General features: G+C 37.6%; 1 protein-coding gene across 4 annotated transcripts in view; it reads left to right on the top strand.

Moving 5' to 3' along the window:
• HPSE2 (heparanase 2 (inactive)) overlaps window positions 1-22,668 on the top strand; it is a 569,943-nt gene that overhangs the window by 319,173 nt on the left and 228,102 nt on the right. For all 4 annotated transcript variants that reach the window (XM_032608390.1, XM_032608392.1, XM_032608391.1 and 1 more), the window contains one exon: window positions 5,551-5,722. In XM_032608390.1, the coding sequence (XP_032464281.1) occupies window positions 5,551-5,722 (172 nt within the window). The remainder of the gene's footprint in view (window positions 1-5,550; window positions 5,723-22,668) is intronic.

Genomic DNA, 22,668 nt, shown 5'->3' with positions numbered 1-22,668 from the left:
CTCTTCCTCAATTTTCTGGAAGAGTTTATGAAGAATTGTGCATTACTTCTTCCTTAAAAACTTGGTAGAATTCACCAATTAATCCATCTGAGTCTGGGCTTCCTTTGTGGAAGTAATTATAATGACTAATTAAATGTTTTTGTGGTTATAGGCCTATTCAGATTTTTTTTTTTTGAGTTGGTTTTAGTAATTTGTGCCTTTCTTGAAAATTTTTTCATTTCATATACATTGTGTAACTTATTGGCATGAAGTTGTTCATTGGCATAAGGTTGTAGTCCCTTATCCTTTTAATTACTGTGAGATCCTTAATGATGTTTCTTTTCATTCCTAAGTTTGGTCATCTGTGTCTTCTCTCTTTTTTTTTTTCTTTTTTGATCAGTCTAGCCAAAGGTTTTATCAATTTTGTTCATCTTTTCAAAGAACCAACTTTTACTTTAATTGGTTTTTCTCCATTTTTTATATCATTGGTTTCTTCTCTAATTTTTATTATTTCATTTTTTCTTCTTGCTTTGGGTTTAGCTCCCTCTTCTTTTTCTCCTTTCTTAAGATAGAAGCTTAGATTATTGATTTGAGATCTTATTTTCTAATGTAGGAGTTTAAGGCTGTAAATTTCCCTGTAAGCATTGGGTTTCTTTTTCCTAAACAACAAAAAAAAGCTAGAAGCCTAACACATAGTTATCAGCAGATCTTTTTTTTTTTTTTTCTGTGGTCTCTCTTCTTGGCTTCTTGGCTCACTATGTCCTCACATGGCCTTCCCTCTTCCCACATGCCTAGGTCTCTTTGTGCTCAAATTAACTTTTTTAAAGACTTTTTTAAAGAGCAGTTTTAGGTTCACGGCAAAATTGAGAAGGTATAGAGATTTCTCATATATCCCCTGCCCCACATGTGCACAGCTTCCCCCACTATCAACACCCCTCACAGAGAGGTACATTTGTTACAACTGATGAACCTACATTATATATCATAATCACCCAGAATTTATGGTTCACATTATGGTTCGCTTTTGGTGAGCACATACTATGGGTTTGGACAAATGTATAATGACAGGTATCCATCATTATAGTATCATGTAGAGTATTTACTGCCCTAAAAATCCTCTGTGCTCCACCTATTCATTCCTCCCTCCTCTTCCTAACCCTTAGCAACCACTGATCTTTTTACAATCTCCATAGTTTTTTCCTTTTCCAGAATATCATATAGTTGGAATCATACAGTATATAGCTTTTTAAGATTGGCTTCTTTTACTTAGTGAAAGACATTTAAGTTTCCTCCATGTCTTTTCATAGCTTGATGGCTCATCTCTTTTAAGTGCTGAAAATTATTCCATTGTGTGGATGTACCACAGTTTGTTTATCCATTCACTTACTGAAGAATATCTTGCTTGCTTCCAAGTTTTGGGACTTGTGAATACAGATGCCATAAATCCATGTGCAGACAAAGTGAGGACATAAGTTTTCATCTCCTTTGGGTAAAAACAAGGAGCATGATTGCTAGATTGTATGGTAAGAGTATGTTTTGTTTTGTAAGAAACCACCAAACTTCCAAAGTAACCATATCATTTTGCATTCCCATCAGCAATAAATGAGAGTTATGTTCCTCCACATTCTAGCTTGTATTTGGTGTTGTTAGTGTTACAAATTTTAGCCATTCTAATAGGTATAGAGTGGTATTTCATTGTTGTTTTAATTTGCATTTCCCTGATGACATATAAAGTAGAGCATCTTTTCATATACTTGTTTGTCATCTGTATATCTTCTTTGGTGAGGTATCTGTTAAGTTCTTTAGTCCATTTTTTAATCAGGTTGTTTGTTTTCTTATTAAGTTTTAAGTTCTTTGTATATTTTAGATAGCAGTCCTTTATTAGATATGTATTTTGCAAGTATTTTCTCCCAGTCTATAGCTTGTCTTCTATTCTCTTGACATTGTCTTTTGCAAAGCAGAAGTTTTTAATGTTAATGAAATCCAGTTTCTTAATTATTTCTCTCATGGATCGTGACTTTGGTGTCATCCCATACATTTTTATATATTATAGTTTCATTTTCATTTCATTGAAAATATTTTCTAATTCCCCTTGTGATTTATTCTTTGATTCATGGATTATTTGTTTGATTTCCAAATACTTATAGATTTCTCAAGTTACTTTCTGTCGTTGAATTCCAATTTAATTTTGTTGTGGTCAGGGCACATACATTACATGAGTTAATCCTTTTCAATATACAAGACTTGTTTTATGGCCTAGCATAGATGGTCTATCTTGAAGCATATTCTATATGCATTAGAAAAGAATGTGTTGGGTGCAGTGTTCTATAGATAATTCAATCAGGTAAAGTTAGCTGATGATGTTACTCAAGTTTTCTATATCCTTACTGATTTTCTTTCTAGTCATTCTATTCATTATTGAGAATGTGGTATTGAAGTCTCTTTCTGTTATTATTGAATTTTCTATTTTCAGTTTTATTAGTTTTGTTTCATTTATTTTGGTGTTCTGTTGTTGGTATGTATATGTTTGTAATTGTTATATCTTCCTGATAAATTGGCCCTTTTATCATTATAAAATGCCCCACATTGTCTCTAGTAACATTTTTGTCTTAAAGTCTATTTTGTCTGTATTAGTATAGTCATCCCAGCTCCTTTATGTTTACCATTTGCATGGCATATCTTTTTTAATCCTTTTAACTTTCACTCTTCTGTGTCTTTGACTTTAAAATGTGTTTCTCTAGTTGGATCTTATTTTTTTACTTAGCCTGAAAATTTCTGCTTTTAATTGGAGTTTTTAATCCATTTACATTTAATGTAATTGTTGATATGGTTGAACTGACATCTGACACCTTGCAATTTTCTATATATTTCATTTTTTTTATTCCTCTGTTTCTCCTTTACTGTGTTTTCATTCAAAAGGGATATTGTCTAAGGTACCGTTTTAATTTCTTTTTGTTTTGTTTTAGTTATTTTCTTAGTAGTTTCTTATTATAATACATCTTAACTCATTACAATCTGCTTTAGGGTAACACTAACTTAATTCCAGTTAACTGTAGAAACTGCTCCAATAAGATTCCATTTCCCCCTCCTTTGTGCTATTATTATTCTAAGTATTACATCTTTATATGTTGTAAGCCCAACAATACAGTTTCATAGTTTTGTTTTATGCAGCTGTCATTTAAATTAGTTAAGAGCTGAGTAATGAATATTTTCAACTGTCTTTTATATTGATCTGTGCAACTATCTTTACTGGTGTTCTTTATTTCTTTGTGTGCTTTTGAATCACCATCTACTGACATTTCGTTTCACCCTAAAAGACGTTCTTTCTTATTTCTTGTAAGGCAGATTTTCTCACAATGAATTCTGTCCTTTGTTTTTCTGGGAAGGTCTAAATTTTGCTTTCCGTTTTGAAGGATAGATTGCTGCATGTAGAATTCTTGGTTGACATTTTTTTGGGCATTTTGAATATGTCATCCCACTGTCTTCTTCTGGCCTCCATTATTTCTGGTAAAAATTCAGCTACTAATTTCATTGTGTTCTTCTGTATGTGAAGAATCATTTCAGTTCCAAAGTTTCCAACTGATAATTTTTTATAATTTCTATCTCTTTATATTTGATTAGTCAATAAAATCATACTTTCCCTTAATTTCTTATTCTTCTCTTTAGTTCTGTAAACATATTTATACTAGCAGTTTTGAAGTCCTTGTCTGCTAAGTCAAACATTTGGGTCCCCTAAGAGATAGTTTCTTTCTTTCTTTCTTTTTTTCTTGTTTATGGGTCACACTCTCCTATTTCTTTGCATGTTGTAATTTTGTTGTTGTTGAAAACTATACGTTTTAGATAATATGTTGGAGCAAATCTGGATTCCAATCCTCCATTCCAGAGGTTATTTTTGTTTTTTCTTTTCTGTTCATTTGTTGTTTAGTCACTTCCTGGACTAGTTCCATAGAGTCTTGCATCATGTAGCTGCTAGTATCTCTTAAGTTTTTTATTTTAAAATTTTTTTTTATTTTTAAGGCCAGCTTCCTAGGGGTTGCCCCTGAGTCAGCATAGCTTAATAGTGAGATGATGATTGATCAGAGGTTGTGTTTACCTTGAGCTAATAAGGCTTTCACCTTTTGCCAGTATATCTGTGTGTGGGTTTGGGAACACTTCCAAAATTTAGGCAGTTTACAAGTCTGATTCGCTTTTACTTTTTGACATGCCTTCTCATGTCTCCTTTATGAGTGTACTAGGTTTCACATTCATCTGGGAATGCATGGATAGCTAGTGCCCTCTCCAGTCCCTCCTGAGCATGCACAGCCTTCCAGACTACAGTGGGTATTTGTGGGCTTATCAAAATCCTCAATGGCTTTCTTGTTCCTCAAATCTCCCTGTTACATTTCTTGCAAGTCTGCTGGTCTGTTTCTTGCCCCTACCAGTGTCAAAACCTGAAGCTAGCCAAGATGTTGGCCTTGCCTGGGATATGTGCTTCATTCCGAATCAAGTTAGCCCCCTCCAGCAGTGGAGCTGCTGGTTTTTAGGACTTTACTTGTCTATTTAGAACTACCAAGTTAATAGAAACTGGGGGAGGGGATTTTGCTCTAAGTTATTTCACTCAGCCACTTTGCTATTATCGAACATTAAGGTTTTTCTAACTTTTGGATACAAGGACCATCTTTATGAAGCTTTCTTTTCTTACCATTTGTATTAGTTTCCTAGGCCTATCATGACAAGCTCAGTGGTATAAAACAACAAATATTGGGCTTCCCTGATGGCGCAGTGGTTGAGAGTCCGCCTGCTGATGCAGGGGACACGGGTTCGAGCCCTGGTCCGGGAAGATCCCACATGCCGCGGAGCATCTGGGCCTGCGCGTCCAGAGCCTGTGCTCCACAACGGGAGAGGCCAAAGCAGTGAGAGGCCTGCATACCAAAAAAAAAACAAAAAGCAAAACAAAAAAAATATATATTTTTCAATCACAGTTCAGGAAGTCTGAAATCAAAGCACTGCCAGGTCTCTAAGAGAGAATCTATTCCATTTCTCTCTCTAGCTTCTAATAGCTGCCGACAAGCCTTGGCATTGCAGCATCCCTTCAATCTTTGCCTCCATCGATACACGGCCTTCCTCCCTGTGGGTCTGTGTACCTGAATCTCCCTCTCCTTTCTCTAAAAAGACACCAGTCATTGGATTTAGAACACATCCTAATTCCATATGACCTCATCATAAATAATTACTTAAGTAATTACTTCTTCAAAGATCCTATTTCCAAATAAGGTCACATTCTAAAGTTTTGGGTTGACATGAATTTTAAGGGACACTATTCAACTCAGTACACCATTTATTATAAAGTATCATTTGAAAATCAGTATGGTCTCTCTGTTGTGGATTAGGTGATCTTTTGCGAAGATTAGTTTGGTAAAATGGCACTTGACTTTTTAGTTGGGATAGTTTCTCAAGTTAAGCTAGCTTGCACCCTCTTTTTGGTTACTTTGTTTACATTGTTAAGAAAAGACAGAGAGATCTGTGGACAGGAAAGAGTTGGCAGAACCTCACTCTACTCAACTCTGACTTGCATGTCTGCTTTTAATCTAGAGCCAAATAACTATCGGACCATGCGTGGCCGGGCAGTAAATGGCAGCCAGTTGGGAAAGGATTACATCCAGCTGAAGAGCCTGTTACAACCCATCCGGATTTACTCCAGAGCCAGCTTGTATGGCCCTAATATTGGGCGGCCCAGGAAGAACGTCATCACCCTCCTAGATGGGTAGGTCAGATTATTTAGCAGTTTTTAAAACATTGTTCATTAAATGTAATGAATTAATGTATTTGCATTTTTTCCTGGTTATTTCTGGTCTTAAGAAGGGCAGAGAGACTTTTTCATAGTGACGTCTCCCACCATAAATCAGGGATTCTCTACCAAACAGTGGAAGAACTTCTCTCTCCAGGCCTTCCACAATCAGCAGAAGAGGGTGGGATTGGGAGGGATATCACAACCTCCAGAACAGCTGGAAAGGATGTGTTGTTTTAGAAAGCACATTTAATATTATAGCATTGCATAACATCACTTAATATTTTTTAAAAGGCAAAATATTATCTACTGTATTCTTGGGACCTCTTACAGAAGGTAAAACTTGACAAAATCCTGGACAGTGGATCTGGGTTAAAAAGTTGAGAAACACTACAAATGCTTGTACATTAAAGCACAGCTTAACAGATAGATTTATTAGGTATTCTAGAGAATTGCTATCATGTGATTTATTTAATTTTGACTGAATCTAACAATCATTTTTTAAGCAGTGGTTATGGATGCAGCACTATGTTAAATGCTCTCTTCCCCAGTCCTGCTGGTGGGCCAGGCCCAGATTAAATGAGTGGAACATATATGCATGTTGGGTCCAGTTATGCAGGGTTGGAGTGGATGTCTGAGGGAATAACATGAGGAAGACTGAAGATATATGTTGAATCAAAGACTCAAAGAGGATACGTAACTACAACAGAGAGGGTAGGAACAAGGAAGTTGGGAGAGGCGGGAGTTCATGTGACATACAGAGTATGCACCAAGGCACACCTTTTGTGCAGCATCCTGTCATATTCTGGGACAGGTATGGTTATTCCTACAAATTCAAAGACAAGTAAGATGTTTTCCAGTGAAGTGTACAGCCCAAGTAAGGTTAGATAAATGCTGTACAAGTATAGACAGATATGTTCCAGTAGCAAGACACCTCTGGCCAACCTCCTGAATGGCCCTTGTGGCTTGATGGCTCTTATGACCCTCTCTCTTCCCTTTTGTGGTAGCTTAGTCTTGATCTAAGCTAATTAACGTAGCAGACATTATTGAAGGCTTGGGAAGCCGGAAGGATTTACACTGTAACAATATTAACAGCCTGAGGTTTAATTTTAGGCATTTTCGTCTTTACAAAGAATCCCCAAGCCCTTATTTTGATTCCTATCCTTTCCCCATCCTTCATTTTTCTCTCCTTCTCTCTCAGTAGGAACTTCCGTTTTCTCTTGCAGAACAATTTTCTGACCTTGACTCCTACCTACAAATGCAGCTCTGGGCTTCCCTTTGCATACTTTTGCTGAACTTTGAAATTACTCTGTGTGTGTGTGTGTGTGTGTGCATGTGTGTGTGTGTGTGTGTGTGTATGGAGGGGATGGTGATGGAGAAGTTGGTTTTATTTTACATGTTTTAATTAGGGGATAAGAATCACATGTGTAGAACATTTTCATAGTTCATAATATACAATCAAGCAAAGACAATAACTATCACTTAAGTCCACATAGTTATTCTTTTAGATTGTACCTTTTCTTTAATGATTTGATTAATATATTTTCATGGGACTGACAGTCTTCTCAGTAGCATGACCCTGTATCAATCATTCATTCATTCTGCAAATACTTGTTGAATAATTGCTATGTTCCAAGTACTATGTTAGGAACTGGGAATGTAAAAATAAACAAAAATAGATACTTTCTCTGCCCTCATGGAGTATATAATATGGTAGGGGAGACATAGACAATAATCAACTTATCTTAAGACTAAAACAGTACCAAGGAGAGGTACATGGTCCTATGAATGACTGTAAGTGCTGGGATTTGACTAAGTTAGGTGGTTGGAAGAGTTCCCTAAAGGAGTCACACTTAAGAAGAACAAGCACATGAAAAGATACTCAACATTGCTAATCATCAGAGAAATGCAAGTCAAAACCACAATGAGATATCTCCTCACACCTGTCAGAATGGCTATCATCAAAAAGACCACAAATAATCAATGTTGGTGAGGATGTAGAGAAAAGGGAACCCTAGTAGACTGTTGGTGGGAATGTAAGTTGGTGCAGCCACTTTGGAAAACAGTATGGAGATTCCTCAAAAAGCTAAAAATAGAGCTACCATATGATCCAGCAATCCCACTTGTGGGTATATATCTGAAGAAAATGAAAACACTAATTCAAAAAGATATGTGCACTCCAATATTCATAGCAGCATTATTTACAATAGCCAAGATATGAAAGAAACCTAAGTGTCCATCAACAGATGAATGGATAAAAATGTGGAATGGAATATTACTCATCCATAAAAAAGAATAAATTTTGCCATTCACAGCAACATGGATAGACCCGAGGGGTACTATGATTAGTGAAATAAGCCAACAGAGAGAGACAAATATAGTACGTTATTACTTATATGTGGAAAATAAAAAATAAAAAAATGAATGAATATAAAAAACAGAGTCACAGGTACAGAGAACAAACTAGTGGTTACCAGTCAGGGAGAAAGAAGGGGGAAGGGGCAAGATAAGGGTAGGAGATTAGGAGGTACAAACAAACTACTATGTATAAAATAAAAAAGCTACAAGGATATATTGTACAGCATGAGAAATATAGTCAATATTTTACAATAACTTTTAAAAATTTTTTTCAGTTTTGACAGTCTAGGGTTGTATTTTTTTTAATTAATTAATGTATTTATTTTTGGCTGTGTTGGGTCTTTGTTGCTGCGTGTGGGCTTTCTCTAGTTGCAGCAAGCGGGGGCTAATCGTGGTTGCAGTGCTTTGGCTTCTCATTGCGGTGGCTTCTCTTGTTGCAGAGCATGGGCTCTAGGCGCCTGGGCTTCAGTAGTCGTGGCTCGCGAGCTCTTGAGTGCAGGTTCAGTAGTTGTGGCCCACGGGCTCAGTTGCTCTGCAGCATGTGGGATCTTCCCAACCCAGGGCTTGAACCTGTGTCCCATGCATTGGCAGGTGGATTGTTAACCACTGCGCCACCAGGGAAGTCCTACAATAACTTTAAATGAAGTCTAATCTATAAAAATATTGAATCACTATGTTGTACACCAGCAATAATGTAATATTGTAAATCAACTATACTTCAATTTTTAAAAATTCATTAAAAATAAATAAAGTGTAATCTGAAGAATGAGTAAGGTGTTAACTAGACAAAATGAGAAGTAAACAGTATCAGTGTTCTTGGAAGAAAGATAAGTATGTGCAGGGCCCTAAGGATGAAAAAAGGGCCAGATTGGCTAAAGAAAGGTATAGCTAGAGAAGTAATTAGGAGTCATATTATATGGGGACTTACAGGCATAGTGAAGGGCTTAGAATTTCTTCTAAGTGCAGTGAGACAAATACTGAATGTTTTTAAGCTAGGGAGAGAAATAATTTGACTTATTATACAAAAAGTATGCTGTGTCTCCTCTATGGAAAATGGATTGGAGAGGAGGCAGGGAAATTGGTGAGAAGGCTGTTGTAGGAGTGCACATAATGACGGGAACCTGAATTGGGTTGTGGCAGTGGAATATATTGTTGGAGGTAGAAACCACAGGACTTGATATATTGGATAAGTGTATGGTGATGTGACATAGGGTTGTGTAAGTAACTGGGTGGATTTATTATCATTTACGAAGATGGGAAGATAGAGGGAATAACTGGTTCTGGGGGAAAAAAATCATGACTTTAGGTTTCATGTTATGTTTATTGTGCTTGAATCTAAATGGAGATGTCAAGTATATCCTTGAATATGAGTCAAGGGATCAAGGTCTCTGCTAGAGATATTAATTTTAGTGGTCATTATCATGCAAATGGGATTTAAGGCCATCCATGGGAATGTAAGAGATCTGTTAGAATATGGAAAGAAAAGAGACAGAGAGTTAGGAGAGAGCCCAGAGGAACGATCACATTTAGAGATGTGAGAAAAGAAGGATAGCCTTAGAGGTAAGAGGAAAGGGAGAGATTGAGGTGTAGGAACCAAGAAAAGAAAGTTTTAAATAAGGAGGGAGTGCTGCTAGAAGTCCAGGAGGTCAAGTAATAGAAAGGCAGAAAAGTGCCATTGAACTTGGCAACATGCAGGTTGTTGGTGACCTTGAGAAATATAGTTCAGCGGAGTGGTGGAACAGAAGTCAGATCACAATAGTTTGAAGAGTGAATGGAGGGTGAGAAATTGGAAACAATAATGTGGACAACTCTTAGGAGAATTCTTACTGTGAAGGAAAGTAGAAAAATGAAGGGAGATTTGGGGTCAAGGACGATAATGGCATTTTTTCCCCTTTAATTTAATGTGGGAGACAGCAGAACAGGTTTGTATTTTGAGACTTATCCAGGAGAGAAGGAGATAGATGATACAAGAGATCAAGGATATAACCAAAATGAGAAGTTCTTTAAGGCTAGAAGAAATGGAATCCAGAGGAATTGGCCTTCATTAAATGGAGGGACAATTATACTATGGTAACCGAAAGTAAAAAAACAAATATTTTCTATGTCAGAGATTAAAAAGTCATACTGAGGAGACACTTCTACCCAGTACATAAGGTATAGTTAAGGCATCCCAGTTTGTGTACATGGTGTAATTTTGGGCACATAGATGCTAGTTTGTTGTGAATAAGTCAAGAACTTGGACACAATAGTTGGCAACAGATGAAAGAAATGATCATGTGACTGGGTGGTGTGGTGACAAGTGGTGAGGCCTACTTCCCCATACATCCGAAAACTAATAGCACTCAAGAGACTAGAAAAAATTACATAGGGCAAGAAGGAAAGGTATTGATGAACATTTTTTTTCTTTTATGTGCCAGAAAAAATGGGTATTTACCTTTCTTAATGTATATGTACTAAATATATAACTTTAAACACATAAACTTTAAACACATAAACATATAACTTTAAACACATAAACATTCCCAGTGACTCAACCAACAATAACAAAAATGTCAGCACTCTAAATTACCAGCTCTGTGGTTTTTCCAATCCTCCTGGTTATACAGCTATAATTTTACGTAGTTGTGATCATTGTATGTGCATCATTTTGAATTCTGCATTTTTTGCCCATTGCTTTATATTGCCCCTTCCTTATTTCTACATAGTTCTCGTATTTGTCATTCTTAATACCAGTAAAATATTCCATTGCATTAATGTACTGAATTCTGGCTAAGCATTCCCTCACTGCTGGGCATTTGGGCTGTTTCCGGTTTTTGTCTGTAATATATAGCACAGCTGTAAACATCTTTATACAAATAGGTTTTTAAAAAATTTTTTTTGAATTACAGCCTTGGGCTATATTCCAACAAGCTGGGTTTCTGGGTCAAAGTACTGTATATAATAATTTTTATGGCTCTTGTATTTGTTGCCAAATTTCTTTTCAGAACAGTTTCACCAGGTTGAAGGGCAACAATGTATTAGTGTATCTTTTTCCCAATACTCTACAACAATGAGTATTACTTTTATTAATTTACTCTGTTTTAATTAATGCAAGATTGTACCTCATGGTTGTTTAAACTTGAATCCTGTTAACTGTGAAAAGAACCAAACATTTTCCAAAACTTTATGTTGTCTCCTTTCCCCTTATTCCACATTTGACTAATGACACAATAACCATTTTGCCTGAGGCACAGACCAGGAGGTCATTTTAGATTCATTCCTCTCCTTTGTTCACAGTCTCCATTAGTTAGTTATTAAGTTTTGTTATTTCTGACTTCTTAGTATCACTCATATCCCATCTTCCTTTCATTTTTATTTTAAACTTTATCATTTTTCCTCCTAAACAATTTCTCCATATCTAGTCTCAGACTCTAATTTCTCCTTACAGATTTCTGAGTAGTTTTTTTTAAATGCAACATGTGGTCAAGTCACTCTTGCTTGAAATCCAAACCCTTTCACATGTACCCCTGGCCTTTAGGGTCCAGTACCTGCCTTCTTTGCAGCTAGTCAGTAGCTACACACCCTTGCACAACCTGCACTCAGTACATCAAAGTATATGTCCATCTTAGAAGATGCCACACTTTTTTACCTTTGCACCTTTTTATTTTGTGTCATTTTCTTTGGAATACCACTCTCTTCCCTTATTTTTCTTCTTTCCAATAGATCTTCTCTGACATCTTCAGGCAGGATTTCTTATCACCTCCTCTGTCCTTATATGGTACTTTATTTTTCTGCTATAGCACTTATCAAATTGATGATAACTTACTTATTTACCTATCTGCCTCCCCTAACAGACTGTAGACTAAGGTCAAGACTCTGTCTATGTTTTATTGATTCTGTAGCCTTCAGAATCTAGGAATAGCTTTAGTTTTATAGAGCCAAACTAATTTTTAAGCTTAAAAAAGCTTAAAACTACTTAGGTATTTACTGGACTATATAGGACTATCTTCCCAGTTAGGATATGAACAAACAGAGATAGAATCTTCATGTTTGTGTCTTCAGATACTACTGTGTTGCCTGGAATATGGGAAGTACTTAATAAAATACTTGTAATATTATTTTCATTTCCTCATTCAGGAACTGGCTCTTCCCAGTTATTGATTTTTATCTAAAGGCATAAGTAGTGTTTTTTAGGGTTTTATTATTTTCCTCTGCTTTTATTTTGTAAACTTTTATGCATCACCTATGTAACGACAATTTTATCTTAATGTATTGCTTTTCTTATTACTTTGAAATATGTTTTTATTGCTTCAGAAGTTACTTTTTATTATAGTTGTTCTTATCCATTTTCTTGTTGGTTGTCTTTTCTGTTTCTTTCCTTACACAGTTAGGATAAAGTTACTACTTCATTTTCACATAGCCTTTTAAAAATGTTTTAATTTTCAATGTTACGCTTTTTAACTTATTTGGAGTTTATTGCCGTGTGTACTATAGAGTAAGGACCTAATCTATTTTTTGGTGATGTGACAGTGTCAAGAAAAGCAGGTATTCATTGAAAGCATGTTTACTGAGGCTTTTTGGGGGGCTTTTAAACCATAGGGAGATGAATACTAAATTGTCTCTCAATAAACATTTATTGAACAGCTATTTCATGTTTGATCCTTGCTTAAGTGTTGGGTTTATATTGATGAATAAAGCCAAAGTAACTCTTATTCTCTTGGAGCTTAGCAAGACAGAGCCACAGTAAATAAGAAAACAAATTATCCCAAATTGTGTATAATTCTGTGAAGGAAATGATCAAGATACCTGGAGTTGGAGGATTTATTTGGACAAGGTGATCAGAGAAGACTTATCTGAGGAACAATTTATTTAAGCCAAGAACAAAAGAATAAGAAGGAGCCAACTGTTCAAAGATCAGAGTGAAAAAAGTTTTAGATAGAGGTGGTAGGTTGTGTTTGTCAATGTCCTGAATCAGAAACAAGGTTCAGGCATTTGACCAATAGAAAGATGGGCATTATAGTGAGCAAAAGGAGAGCAGTAGGAGATGAGAATGCATGGACAGGCAAGGACCAGATCATTACTGAACCATGCATACCATGGAAAAGAGGTTGCGTATTTTATTCTCTGAGCAATGGAAAGCTATTACAGGGTTTTTATAAGGGCAGCAACATGTACCAGAGTCTACTCTGTTTTGTGTGCCAAATAGATTTTAAGGTGCAAAAGTAAGAAATCAAAAGAGTTCAGTAAGGAGGGTTTTCACTATGAGGTGTGTGTGATTAAGGTAATGGCAGAAGAGATGAAGAGAAGTTAAGGTAGACTTGCTTTGTTGATGGATATCCCATCAAGGTGGGGGTGAGAGAATAGGAGGAATTAATAAAGGATTATTTCCACCTTTTGAACGTTAGCATCTCTCTTTCAAGAGCCATCACATGCAGAAAAGGGAGATTTTCATAAAGAAGTTACACCAAAATGAACACATATTCATACTCAGGAAACTATCTCTGGAGCAACAAAAGATGACTTTAAACTACATTGGCGGGCTTCCCTGGTAGCACAATGGATAAGAATCTGCCTGCCGGGCTTCCCTGGTGGCACAGTGGTTGAGAGTCCACCTGCCAATGCAGGAGACGCGGGTTCGTGCCCCAGTCCGGGAAGATCCCAAATGCCGTGCATCAGCTAGGCCCGTGAGCCATGGCCGCTGAGCCTGCGTGTCCGGAGCCTGTGCTCCGCAACGGGAGAGGCCACAACAGTGAGAGGCCCGCGTACCGAAAAAAAAAAAAAGAATCTGCCTGCCAATGCAGGGAACACGGGTTCAATCCCTGGTCCAGGAAGATCCCACATGCCACGGAGCAACTAAGCCCGTGCACCACAACTACTGAAGCCCATGCACCGTGCTCTGCAGCAAGAGAAGCCCGCGCACCACAAGGCAGAGTAGCCCCCGCTCACTGCAACTAGAGAAAGCCTGCATGCAGTAACAACGACCCAACACAGCCAAAAATAAATAAATAAAATAAAAATAAATCAACTACATTGGGTGTGCTTCAAGTTCAGGATAGTGATCTGAGCACAAGCTCCATTTCCTTCTGGAACATCATCCCAACTCCTATTAAAAACTGATAAAAAACAATTCTGTAATAACAAGCACATGAAAGAGGGATCGTTAGCAGGTGAGAGACTTCTGACAGATTTCTATAAGACAGTAAACAGATGGAAGCCTGTTGACAGAGTAATCAGAGTGAGGAAGTGGCAACCCAGAGAACCTGGGCTCTGAGAAAAGACAGAGAATCTGTCCTGCAGATAGGCTCAGAGGCCAGAGAGGGTAAGGTGGGAAAGGGAGACCAAGCCAAGGGGTTAATATGAAAGTCTGTCTTCATAGGGACTACACCCACAACTCAACTCTCCCCTCCATCATTTTAAGTCCCCTACCCTGCCTACAGAGCAAAGACAGCTCAGTCTGTTATGTCCTAGCAAATGCCAAACCAATAGTTAAGAGCCTTCACCAAAAAAATACTGCCGGAATACCAGGGGATGAGCTAGTATTGCTAAGGTGGAGTTGCTTCTACATAGTAAAATGCTGAGTAGAGCACTGTGGGATACCCTAGCCCAAAGGCTATCTGTGCCCTCCCTCTTCCCTCTCTAAAGGGAAGTGTGTTGGTCAACAAGCTCTGACCATAAAATAGAGATTCCAGGGAAAGGAGAGACTTATAAAAAAAACCCCATATATTCAACAGCTTAGAAAAATCTGCACCTACTACCTAGAAGAATCTATTTAGTCCCCAATTTAAAAAAATAAATAGATAGGCAAAGATCACAAGATGTAAGAAGGAAACAAGTAACATGAAAGAGAAAAACCAAGACAAATACATTTTAAAAATTGACCCAAGAAGAATTATAATTCAAGATCAGAACTAGAAAAGTAAAAAGCTATAATTAGTATCCTTATAAAGATATAGTAAGATACTGTATTTATATATACTGTATTTTGTATACAGAGCAAAAAATATTTTTAAAAACAAAATATATAATTGCTGAAATTAAGCCCAATGAATGTAAGGTAACGATTTCTTAGATACAACACTGAAAGCATAAGTGATAAAAGAAAACACTGATTAGCTGGACCTCATAAAAATTAAGAACTTTTGTGCATCAAATGATACCATCAAGAAGGTGAACAGACACACAAAATAGGAGAAAATATTTGCAAGTCATACAGCTGATAAGGAATTTATATACAGAATATATATATATATATATACACACACACACATATAAATTCTTACAACTCAACAGTAATATGACAACCTGTTTAAAAATGACCAAAAGGGATTTGAATAGGCATTTCTCCAAAGAAGACATACAAATGGCCACTAAGTACATGAATAGATGTTCCACATCATTAGTCACTAGGAATGTGCAAATCAAAATCACAGTGAGATACCACTTTACATCCACTAGGATGGCTACAAATCAAACAGACATACAAAAGCAAATGTTGGAGAGGACGTGGAGAAATTGGAACACTCATACACTGCTGGTGGGCATATAATATGGTGCAACTACTTTGGAAAACAGACTGGCAATTACTTGAAAGGTTAAACATAGAGTTACCATATGACTTAGCAATTCCACTTCTAGGTATATACCCAAGAGAAATGAAAACATATGTCCACACAAAACTTGTACACAATTATTTATTGTGGCATCATTCATAATAGCCAAAAAGTAGAAACAACCCAAATGTCCATCAACCAATGAATGGATAAATAAAATTCAGTAAATCTATACAATGGAATATTACTTGAAAATAAAGAGCACTGAAGTACCAACACATGTTGTCAGAGATGAACCTTGAAATCATCATGCTAACTGAAAGAAGCCAGTCACAAAAGCCCGCACAGTGTATGGTTTCCTTTATATGAAATGTCCAGAATCGGCAAATCTATAGAGACAAAAAGCAGATTGGGTTGCCTAGACTGGTGAAGTTTTCAGGGAAATGGAGAGTGACTGCTCATGGGAATGGGGCTTCTTTTTGAAATTAAATATTCTAAAATTAGATTATGTTGATAGTTGCACAAATTTGTAAATATAATAAAAAATATTGAACTGTACAGTTAATGAGGGAATTATATGGTATTAAATTTTATCTCCAAAATGCAGTTGAGTCCAATAAAAGAATTATAAGATAAAATCAAGGAAATCTCCCATACACAGAGTGTTGGACAGAGACAAAAAATTTGGGATGAAATCTTACTGGTATAAAAGATCAGTTCAGGATCCCCAGCAGCTGTCTCATAGGATATCCAGATCCAGAAACAAGGAAGAAAATTATGGTTACAGAAGGAATGAAAACCTTATCAACCTTTACAATGTAAAATTAAGGGGACAGTTGACAGAAAATAGGTGGTAAAAATGGAGAGAAGAAATATGACCCACACGGCTGATATCCTCTCATAATATGTATGGAGTTGGAAAATATTGTCTAAGCCATTGAAATAATAAATTGAGATGTGGAGAAGAGGAGGCCCAGTAAACCACGCACATGGAGTTAACCCTTGGTTAGGATGAATTATGGCAGCATTTCCTTAAATGTGCTCTGGAAAATATCAGTTCTGCAGGATAACAACGTTATGTGGAGGCGGAAAAAAGTAAAAGCTTCCATAGTCAAGTAAGTTTGAGAAATACTGGGATATACAAATGTACTGAAACACTTCCCAGCATCTTTATTACATTAGTTTACATTCTGAATCTCCAAGAAGGGGATTTAGCATGCAGAATTTAAAAAATTTATTTGACCGTAGTCTTATTTTCCAAGAGTATCTTGAGGGACTCGTGTTCCACTAACATGTTTGGACATCACTGACTTGGAATATGAGCCCTGCTTTAGGTGAGATATGGCCATAGAGCAAACAAAAGCAAAAGAACTACAATTTGGAGAACTCAGGACTTGGACCATTTCAATAGCCCCATTACTGGTCTATTTGGTTCCATTCTTGTCCTCTCCAGTCTATTCACCACTCAGCCGCCAGAAAATCTTTTACAGACATAATTCACATGATGTCAGTCATTTGCTAAAGACTCTTTAATGACTTTTCATTGCTCTTAGGATAAAATTTAATCTCCTTACCACATCCAGCAAGGCTCTACAATGAGCAGTCTGGCTGCTGCCCAGCTCTTCATTCTTATCTTCTCCAGATTTCTCTTTTCCTTACTTCACTCAGGCCTCACTGGCCTGCTATGTGCTAAGTTTCTCTCTTTTTTTTTTTCTTTTTTTTTTGGTGGGGAGCGGGGGTTGCACAACACATGCTTTTCTTTCTACCTAGAGTGTCCTCTCAGCTTGCCACATGGCTGGTTTCTCCTCACCCATCAGAGTTCTTTCTTGAATAGCCTAGCTAAGTGATTCTCTATCAGCACACTCTGTTAGTTCTCTTTATGGCATTTATCACAAGTTATAACTGCATATTTACTGTTTATTTTTTGCTTATAGATCATAAACTCCATAAGAGCAGGAAGTTGTCTGTTGTATTTACTAATATATATTCAGTGCTGGCAAAAAGCCTAGCACACGGTGGGTGCTCCAATTTGTTGAATGAAGAATGGAAGTTATACTCATATTTTACCGAGCTGCTAGTGGCATATTCTAACCTGAACCTAGGTTAGAACAGAAAGCTAGACAGGACCTTTAACTCCCATGGTGGCCCAGAGAGCTATGGAAAGCATTCCAATTTGGGCAAAAAAAAAAAGCAGGAGAATTAGGAAGGAAATAATGGTCTTTTCCATCACAGCAGACCACATTATGTGTGCTGTGTGCTCAATGATCTACAAAACAGAAACAGAAAAATTGCCTTTTTATATCCAGAATTTCTATCTTTAGTTCTAATTACCAAAACTTCTACTAAGTACCTAATGCTGATTTATAGACTCCACTGGTACTCAAAGCATAGACAAACAGTGAAAGCGGTATGGGTAAGGATGGAAAGTTCACTATGTTCCTATACACAGGCTCTCATTACGACTTTTGAGGGCCCTGGGCATTTTTGACCTCGTGGGTCCCTTCCTCCATAAAGACATATTAAATCAACAGCCTTCTGTGTTCTACTGTAGTAAGTCAATATAGCAGGATTGGGGGCAAGGGTGGAGATAGCAGGAATGTAAAGAGCATACACTTTAGAACTAGATGAGACCCAGATCAGCTTCTAGCTAGGTCACCTTGAATTATTTAATCTCTCTAAAACCTCATTGGTAAAATGAGGCTAATGAAATTATCTATTTCTTAGGCTTGTTGTGAAGTTAAATGAGATAATGAATTGAAAGTGCTAAGTGTAGTTCCTGGCACAATCCACACCTAAAGAAATGTCGGCTACAATTGTTAAGGACAAGTGAATTTCAAATTGAAAAGGCAGGGTTGTTTTTTCTGACTTTTTGCCTATGGCTCAATGTAGCCTTCTAAGCAGTTCAGAGAACTGAATGAGATTGAAAACTAGAAAGATTAGCTAAAGTAACATTGCATTATAATGAGGGTGATCACAGCTTCTGCCTACAAACCTGCTTACACCACATTCTTGTTTGGAGTGGGAAATTGCACAGCTGGGGACAGTTTGGTGCACAGAGAAATCATCACAGTGTTATTCCTAATAATTGTTATGTTTTATTTCACCTGTGAAAGAGTATATGCCTTAAACTACAGGAGGTGAGAACAATTTATTCCTCTCAGTTTATAAGAAGAGAGTTTCCTTCTCTGCCTGTAGAGAGAGGCAGGGCCTTCCCAGCAGCTGTTCAGTGCTAATTAACAAGGAAGCATGGGCTAGTGTAAAGGTCTGCTCCCTGGCTGAGAATTATGCTAATGACTGCTTACTTCTAAACTTGCTTTTTTTTCTTTTTTTTCCTGGACAGGACTTCTTTCTTGATTAGAGAGACAGCCTAATTCCTGACCCAAGCCCAGGGATATCAGTTATGGCTATTATGATGAAGGATGTTTCTCTCTTCTTCTGTTGTCAGAGAAGTCAGATGGGGGTTAGAACATTGGAGAAGGAGATGGGTGTCCTGGGACATAGATTTAGGTTTGACACCTATGGTCTTGGGAAATATCTTCCTCACTTTCTTTTTTTCCATTCCTTGCCTCCCTTCCCCATTCTACCTTCCCTAAGAACCCTACTTTTCCTCCAAGAATGACCTACCCTAACAAGTGCTGCTGAGATCACAGTCTGTAAAAGGTGTGGCCCATGGTCCTCCCTCAATGGAAGCACCTGGAGAGCTTCTTTAAAATGCAGCATGAGATATAGTACAGAGAGGTCCCGAGTCCCCTTTATCCAGTTTCTCCCAACAGTGACATCTTGTGACACTATAGGACAATATCACCACTAGGACATTGGCATTGATACAGTGAAGATACAGACCATTTCCATCACCACAGGGGTATCTCATGTCACTCTTTCATCCTCATTCTCGCTCTTTACTTAAAACTTTGGCCAACCACTAATCTGTTCTCTATTTCTATAATTTTGTCATTTCAAAAATGTTACATAAATGGAATAATATAATATGCAACCTTTTAGGGTTAGATTGTCCACTCAGCATATTCCCTGGAGATTCAACCAGGTTGCTGCATGTGTCTATAGTTTGCTCCTTTTCATTGCTGGTAATGTTCCATGGTGTGGGTAGACTACATTTTGTTTAACCATTCTCTCACTGAAGGAGCAAAGTATGAGAACTACTGCCGTATAATATAGACAGAGCAGGTCTTATTATCTTATTTTACAGATTAGGGAATGGAGGTACACAAACGCTAAGTTATTTACCAAGCTCACGTTTATGGGGTGCCAGCAGTGTGCCTGGCAGTACCCTTGTTTCTTCATGTATGTTATCTTGTTCATCTTCACAATGCCTTTGGGAAGTAGGCTCTCTCCATTGGAAAACATTCAGGGTGGTTAAACAACTTACCCAGGGTCACATGGCTAATATGTTGTGGAGCCAGGTCTGAAATCAAGTATCTATCGGACTCCTAGGCCCCTGCTCTTTCTACTTTGTGGTGCTGTTTTCCTGAATTTTCATCTTTGAGTGAAGCCGCGTGGTCTAGCATACTGGAAAAAATATATAATACTCTTCACCTTAGTTCCATAGTTTTCACTCTCATAGACTCAGCTTCATACCGGGACTTGAGCTTTTGGAAAGTCTACTTTTCTGTGTGAAATTCTTCACGATATCTTGATGCATTTTTCCTCCTTCCCACCCGGCTCCACAGCCAGGACAAATCATATCAGGTCAGTTATAGCCTTCTTTGCCTGAATCCAGCAGCATTTTAGACTGTCAAGACATGTCTGTCATAATATTCCCCTAACCAGCACCTTCCAGCTCCAGCCATAGCCTTCCAGATCTGTTTCAACATCTTCTTTCACCGTCCCTCACCCCCTGCTATTTGTCTTCATTCTAATCAAGCAAACCTATTTTGTCCTTTCTGTATTATTGTCTCACATCTGCCTCCATTTTATTCCAGACATTGTTCTATAGCCTCCCTCCTCCCAAGTCCCCATTAGCAGCATGAAATAGCCTTCATCTTGGGGGCCAGTTCCAGGTAATAGTGCCTGGCACCGTATCCTGAGAAGGATTCGTAGGCCAATTCTGAGATTAGGGAAAGAGTATTGAGATCTGTTACCAAGGTTACCATGGGTTCAGAAAAAGGGAGCACATATCACAAATTTGCCATCTCTGCATGGTTAAAGCAAGGAATTTAAAGTCAGAAATGGATTTGATTCTTAGCTCTGCAACTTAGTTGGGTGATCTAGAGCACAGTTTCTTCATCTATAAAGTGAAAGTAATAATACCTACCTTATAAGATTGTACATTATGTAAACTGCTTACCAAGTGCCTGTCAATCAGTAAGTGGTAGCTAACTTATTTTTTCCTTTCTTCATTAAGATCCTTCTTAAATTAAGCCTCATGGGTGTAACTTTTATTGGTAAGAGAGATTCTGTAGAGAGTCTCACCCCTCTCAAGAAGTCCTTGTATGTTAAAAATTCTATAAATCTATCAAATTAAGGGAATTATAAGCTAGAAGAGAAGCCTCAATAGAGAGCTGCACTAGCCATTAAAGTCAATGAACATATAGCCATGCTATTTATCAGCCTGCTGCAAGTGTAATATTATATATAAATATGGGTGGGGAGAGAAAAAGGAAGGGAAGGAGGGAGGGAGAGAAGAAGGGAGGCTTGAAGGGAGGAATGGAAGGAGAAAGAGAAACGGAGAGAGTAGAAAGAGAGCGAGAGAGGGTGGGGAAGAAAGAGATCAATATTTTATTTCTTCTAGAGCTTAATATATAGTTAACCTAGTATAACTTAATATATAATTAGCCATGGAAATGTAAGTGACTTTGGACCAAATAGAAGATGCCTGGTTTGCTGTAACTCAAAATGAATAATTTCCTCACAAGTTTTTCCTAGTTTTTGTGTAGAATGGCTGTCACATCTTATTCATGTTAGTTACATAACCAAAGATTCTCCTTGTGGACAAGGAAAAGAAGGATCAGGCTGCCACACTCTTACTGAAGTTTGTAGTCATTTGGACATCTAGTTCCCCATGAAGGATTTATCCTCTTTACTGGGAGCAAAATTCAGAAACCAGTTTTCAGGGTTGCACTGTGTGGTCCAGAAGCAGAAATCAAACTCCAAAGACCATGAATAAAGATGTGGCTTATTATAAGAGAGAGCTGTGATATGCACTGGGAGAGACGGCTCCACAACATTGCAGATACGTCATATGTGCAGGTGGATAACAAAGGAAAGAAATTCTCCCAGATTTGGGGTCCCTTGGGGGAGGAAAGGAACTCTCACAATGAAAGGGGATATTTTGTTCTTTTCCATAGCAGCATATTTGCTCCAGTGGGAAAGATTCCCCAGTACTGAAACGTCTGCCTGGCACTGGCCAATTTTCTTAAGTACAGGTCTTTGCCCCTTCCCTCACTTATCCTTTTTTGAGTGACTGGATGTCAGCATGAGGACAGACATCTTCTATTCTCTGAAATAATCTTCCAAGATTTCTGTCTTTATAATTCAGGTATGGAGACATCCAACCTTGGAAAACCAAGATCTTTCCTTTTTGTCATTATTCACATCCTGGGTCATCTTTTACTTGTTCGTTCATAGACCTAAATCTAGGGATTAGAATGGAGGTGGATGGCTGAAAACGCTTGGATGATACTGGACCCTAAACAGAATTTCACTTTCCCAATGGTGTTTCACTCCTGACAGCACTAGTCTGTGTGCATGTTATTCCACCTCTAATATTCCTGTTGCTGAGCACTCTGCAGCTGTGTGGAAGTTATTCATTTATGTGGTTTGGGCCAGTTTCTGAGAAACAGGCAAAACTAAGGAGCAGAAGAATCCATCAATGTTAGATTTGAACAAAGAAAATTATAATCTTTTTGGACTTGTTGTCCTCTGCAGTGCCAATATAGATATAAAAACAAAGTATGGAAATGATGTAGATACACGGTAGATACAGAGAGCCCTAGTGTTCAGAGAGGGATAATGGGGCTGGGGAGAATTCACCAAATTCACTGGCTATAATGTCTATTCCATGGAGTTTTGTCTAAT

This window comes from Phocoena sinus, chromosome 16, assembly GCF_008692025.1.
Source record: "Phocoena sinus isolate mPhoSin1 chromosome 16, mPhoSin1.pri, whole genome shotgun sequence".
In the NCBI taxonomy this organism is placed as follows: domain Eukaryota; kingdom Metazoa; phylum Chordata; class Mammalia; order Artiodactyla; family Phocoenidae; genus Phocoena; species Phocoena sinus.
This window is presented reverse-complemented; position numbering and strand designations above follow the sequence as displayed.